The sequence below is a fragment of the Arachis ipaensis genome, chromosome B3 (assembly GCF_059453495.1).
Source record: "Arachis ipaensis isolate K30076 ecotype BB chromosome B3, ASM5945349v1, whole genome shotgun sequence".
Lineage (NCBI taxonomy): Eukaryota > Viridiplantae > Streptophyta > Magnoliopsida > Fabales > Fabaceae > Arachis > Arachis ipaensis.
This window is the reverse complement of record NC_142438.1, coordinates 53,442,237-53,447,753: the sequence shown is the minus strand read 5'-3', so window position 1 is coordinate 53,447,753 and position 5,517 is coordinate 53,442,237. Positions and strand designations below refer to the sequence as shown.

The 5,517-nt window shown below is 39.9% G+C and overlaps 1 protein-coding gene across 1 annotated transcript; it reads left to right on the top strand.

The window, feature by feature from the left end:
- Positions 1-2,759: 2,759 nt before the first annotated feature.
- On the top strand, positions 2,760-5,147 carry LOC107630514 (protein TRANSPARENT TESTA 9-like). The gene is made up of 7 exons (XM_016333671.3): positions 2,760-2,816; positions 3,443-3,548; positions 3,859-3,933; positions 4,023-4,072; positions 4,395-4,542; positions 4,622-4,788; positions 4,869-5,147. The coding sequence occupies exons 1-7, from the start codon at positions 2,760-2,762 to the stop codon at positions 5,145-5,147; spliced, it is 882 nt and encodes a 293-aa protein (XP_016189157.2).
- Positions 5,148-5,517: the final 370 nt, after the last annotated feature.

The window sequence follows — 5,517 nt, the reverse complement described above, 5'->3', positions numbered from 1 at the left end:
CCGGAGACAATGGTAGTGGATTGTGGAAGAAGAAGAAGAGAAGGGAAATGATGGATTGAGAAGAGAAAGAAATTAAAGAAGAGAAGGGGTTGAGAGAAAGGAAAACAGGGCACGACGCGAAGGTCTTAAATTGACTCGCGCAACTGGCGCGCGCGCGCAAGAGAGGTTGTGCCTCAGGCACAAAAGTGGCACAAAGTTAGCATAAGTCTCTGGTTTTTGTACCAGAGTGATTCAGTGAGGTAGGCGCGCGGGCGCGCACCCTGCGCGGACGCGTGCTTGAGGTGTTTTGCCACTGGCGCGGACGCACACTACGCGCGGACGCGTGGGTTTTGGCACAAGGTTGGCCCAATTGTGGCACAACTCTCTGGTTTTTATACCAGAGAAGTCATATTCGCCATTGGCGCGCACGCGCACCGTGCGCTAGCGCGTCGATGGTTAAATTGCCCGAGTGCGTGCAGGCGGCATGTACGCGGACGCGTAAGTGCCTGGCGCGAGTTGGGCACGAAGTGGGCATAACTCTCGGGTATTTGGCCCAAGAGTGGGGATTTGCTACCGGCGTGCGTGCGCACTGTGCACTGGCGCGTCGGTGCCCTTTTTCAAAGAACAAATTTTTGTTTTCTTTGCTTTTGCACACCCTATCTACAAGAGCATTCTTCCTACCCAATAAAATCAGCAAAACTAACATTCCTATGCACTCAATCAGTCACCAAACGATCACAAAACTCACAAGAAATTAAGAATACTAAGAAGGTGGTATAAACAAGGAAGATCTTACCATGGTGGAGTGCCTCCCACCAAGCACTTTTCTTTAACGTCCTTAAGTTGGACGGTCCTTTTCTTAAGCTTCCTCTCTTCTTGGTGCATCCTCCAATATGTACACTTCTAGCTCTCTTGGAGGCTTGCAACCATGATACTTTTTCACTCTATGTCCGTTCACCTTGAAAGTCGCTTCACTTTTGGGATCAAACAATTCCACCACTCCGTAGGGCTTCATCTCCTTCAGCTTGAAAGGTCCTTCCCATCTAGAGCGGAGCTTGCCAGGCATAAATCGGAGCCTTGAGTTGTCACTACAAGAAAAATGACCTATGGCCACGCTTTGAAAGCGTGGCCAAAAGTGGTCAATGGCCACGCTTTTGTGCGGGTGGCATTTGAATAGAGATTTGGCCATGTTTTTTCTCGCCACGCTTCAAAAACGTGGTGAAAAGGGTCAATGGCCACGCTTTTGTGAGAGTGGCAATTGATTAGAGATACGGCCACGCTTTTTTTCTGCCATGCTTCAAAAGCGTGGCCATAGAGAGAAACAGAAACGTTTTGAAAGCGTGGCGACAGGGTTTCATTATGATAGCTTTTATAAAGCGTGGCCATATCTTGGTACTCTTTTGGCATGCTTTAAAAGCGTGGCCAAAAGTTTTTTTATAAAAAAAACCCTAATTACCCACCCCCAACCCAATAACCCTCAAACTTGGCCATCCAAATGCTTCAATCGGGACTCTCTCACTCTCAACTCTTACCGTCACTCTCATCAATGGCAACCCAGGAAGAGCTCAGATCCCCGCCGTCACCAGCACCGCCCTCGTTGCGCCGCTAGCCTCCCCTCCGCCTTGTCTCCTCGTCACCTCTGCCCTAGCATCCAACAGCGTCAGCGTCATTAGCCTCTTACCGTCTCCTCGTCGTTTACGCTATTAGCCTCTTACCGTCTCCTCCTCGATCATCTGTTCGCCGGAGGGCAGCAATATCTTCCCGACAGTGCGACTCCTTCTGCGGCTGAAGGGCGGCATAGGAGGGTTCAGATCGCTGCTTCGAGGGCGGCGATGTAGGCCGGGAAAAAGAAGATGAACAATTTTGACGCTTGCAAGGACATGAGTGGGAGAAGGCTGAGGCACGTGAACCCAGAGAGAGGCTGGAGGAGTGGAAGGCGGCGGAGGAGGAGCGGCGGCTGGAGAAGGTTGTGGAGCAGTTTCTGAAGAAGCAGATGAAGAAAGGTAAGAAGGTTGCTGGCGATGGAGAAGATCACAAGTATGTTGCCAAGTATAGGGAAGAGTCTGAGCGCTGTGTCGCCGAGGTTGCAGAGTCTGTGAAGGAGGCTTTGAAGTCTCTCAATGGTAAGAGAAAGGGTTCTGAAGCTGCACTGGAGAAAGCTGATTCCAAGAAGTTGAAGATATGGTAAATTCCTACTTTCTTCTTTGGATCTTTTTTGTCTACTTGTTTATGTGTAGAATGATTGCGTGATAACTATGCTTGGATGTTTGAATTTGGATTTGGTTTTGATTTTGTATTCTGGTGATTTGGGAAAAGAAATTATTTATTGATAATCTGATATTTATATTTATGGTTTTTTGAATTTTCTAGAATGGGGAAGAGAAAATTGAATGAAAGTGATAGTGACTTAATTCATCAGCTCTAAATTCTTATTGATAGTGTAGAAATTTTCATGGAACAGTTTGCTGTGTATAATTATATGCAGAGCTCATCCATAAAAATTTCAACCCGAACCAAACATACCCTGAGAATTAATTGGAAGTCAATCCTCGTTTGGTGAACTTACAGTCATGTTTCAGGTTGGAGCAATGAGCATCTCAGTATTGCGAAGTGTGTGGCAAATGTTCTGCCTATGCGAGAATTGGGATGGCGAAGTTAGTGTCTGCAATCAACTTGCTAATAGCCTTATGCAATTGGAAGACAGGTTTGATGATTTCATTCAAAAGTTGAAAGAAGCGGGATGCAACTTGCTCTTAGTGTGATTGAAGCACCCACTGGCAATGAGGAAGATAATGACCTTGAATTTGAAAACTTGTCCTGGAATGGATCAGATATGGGTAAGTTTACATTCCCAGCTACTGAACTGGTTACATTTTGCTCAATGCAGTTAGTTCACATGATTTATTGTTACATCATCTATAGTTTTAAGAATCATTCTCTCTTTTATGAACTCATTTTCCAAAGTATTCTAAACTTTTCAGCTTCTATGGGTTAAAGAAAACTTGCAAGAGTCTTGGTCTTTGGTTAAGAATCACCTTCTTCCTCCTACTCCATATTAATCAACCACACGAGAATACTCCTTTTTCAGCAATATAATCATGATTCATGAGTGCATAAAAAAATGATCATTTCTGTAATTGTAGTAAGTTGTAGATAAGCTCGAATAACCTGCAATATTAAAGTAATAATTAAAGTGTGTTCAGCACTGCTGAAACAATGTAAAATCATCTAGCTATCCCATATATCCGTACGGATCATTAGATCTTATCTTATGTTTAGGTTGTTCTTATCTTAATTCTGCCTAATTGAAAGGAAAAAAACAGTTGAGGAGAGAAAAATTTAAAGCAAGAAGATATATACACACAGTTGAGGAGAGAAAAATTTAAAGCAAGAAAAATTGAAAGGAATTGCTGTATACATTTAAACTTTCTAAAGTTTTATAGTTTCTAGTTTCCATGAGCAGACTGCATATGATCACTCACATGTACATTTTCTGAAAGAACTTGATGGAGTTTGGTTTGATCATATTCCGGATATTGTAAGAAATGAATGGTCAAGCTGTACAAAAGGTATTTGTTACTCTTCTTACTGAGGTTGATCCTGATCCATCTTTGTTGGGTAATTTGTCTTTTGGATTAGTTCAATAATTCTAGTATATGTTTAACAAAATTGAAAAAGAGTGCATGCATATTTCCTAATTAAAAAAGGACAAAAGAAAGGTAAAATTCACATTGAACCATTGAAAATTTCATTTTTAGTAGAGTGCAATAGCATCACTTAATCTAGGTAACTAACCCTATTTATCCGGACTAGGCTTTTGTTGTTGTTTAATAACTAAAAATAAATCTAATGCACATCCTTCATATATATTGTATGCAGTTTTGGAGCAATCTTCCCAATATAAAGATCCAATATTTATGTTGGAACTTGTTCTTCCCCAACAATCCACCAATGGTATATTACTTCTTTATGTTCCCCTCATTATATTGAATTGTCCTGAGCACTGATTTCATAATGTGTAAATGAATTATTTTTTTTCACAGGTCAAACATCTTCCTATTTTGCATGGCAAAAGACAGTTGATGCAGTGAAGGTGTTCTAATTTATTCTTTTAAATTGTCTTTTATGGATGATTTTTCTTAAATTACTTTAATGCTCAGAGATGGGTGTCTCTTTCCAATGTTTTATTTTCCAAACCTTGCTCTTGAGTTTTGTCTTGTTTTTTTGAGAGTATACTTTACTGCAAATGTTTCTTTTCTTGTCTTCATGGCAGTTTATGAGCTTTCCTGTTTTATTAAATCTCTTTTAATTAGTATTTTGGTTGACGCTGTTAAATATGTAAATTTGTGATGTTTTTTATTGGTTGTTCTTTGAAAACTCTTGAATCATAATTCTGATACCAATTATTTTTCTAGGCTTTTATTCTCCACTTTCAGCTGAAGACATTTATATTCAAACGTGAGTTGGCAGAGAATCCATTGATTGCCATTTCTAGCAATGATTCTGGAATAATCTGTTCTTCAAATGTTTCTTCTGCTAGCTTTGGGTCTAATGTTTCTTTGGGTAGGCATCGTTCTGTTTCAACTTGTTTGTGCCTCTGGCGTCATGTCTCTTTTTCATTCTCTAATGCTGACTACTGCAGAATCTGGAATACCTTGTACAATTGCATTTTCAAATGCCAAAATTAGAGATGTATATGTAGTACCAATGGTACATAAGAATACCAGAAAATTGCTTCTCACAGAGAAACACCCATTTCGAAGCCGGCATGGGGTAGTGATAACAATTGCTCCATTGGCAGGGTTATGTGTAAGTCAATATCTTGATCGAGTCATCATGTTTTGATTTATTTGTTTTTTCAGTTATTTGCCTCTTTATCTGTTTCACAGCCAACAATAGATAAGGATCACCCCTCATGGTTGCATCTTCGAGTAAGAGAGTTCAACCCCAAGTTGTATGCAACTAAAGCTAAAGGAAATCATCTTAGCATGCCTGATCATTTTGTGGATGGGAGATGGATCCTTGGTTTTCCAGATGCAAAAGCTTGTAAGGATGCTCATTTAGCCATTCTTCGCGAAATTACCAAGCAGAGATCAGCTGTGGAGGCCATTCTTGCTCCATTACTTAATTATGATCTTGGATTAGCTGAAGAAAACAGAGAAAAATAAAGTTGTGATGATGACTGATTGTAGGTTAGTTTACATTCCTCCCTTGTCTTATTGCTTCTTTTTATAAATTTTCTTTATATTTTGGCTTTAAATGTATGAGTCTATAACTACACATGTTATTAATGTACATAATTTTGTAGTGCTTAGTATGTCTTAGGTTCACAAACCAGTACATGTAAATCTGATTTCAAATAGAGATGTTTTTGTTTTGAAAATGAAAACATATTTGGTGTATATAAATTTTGAGTAAGTTAGCATAGAGTTTTAGAAATATGTCTCGGCAATCGAATTGAGAGTTATTGTTTAGGTATAAAACTCCTAAATCATTAGTCAAGAATAACATGATTAGAAATGGCCTTTTGCCACTGTT

Excerpts from the sequence above, each read along its gene's own strand:
- LOC107630514 (XM_016333671.3), top strand. The coding sequence starts at position 2,760 with ATGAGGAAGATAATGACCTTGAATTTGAAAACTTGTCCTGGAATGGAT. Across the intron at positions 3,934-4,022 it reads TCCCCAACAATCCACCAATG|GTCAAACATCTTCCTATTTT; the intron begins GTATATTACTTC and ends TTTTTTTCACAG. Across the intron at positions 4,073-4,394 it reads AGACAGTTGATGCAGTGAAG|GCTTTTATTCTCCACTTTCA; the intron begins GTGTTCTAATTT and ends TTATTTTTCTAG.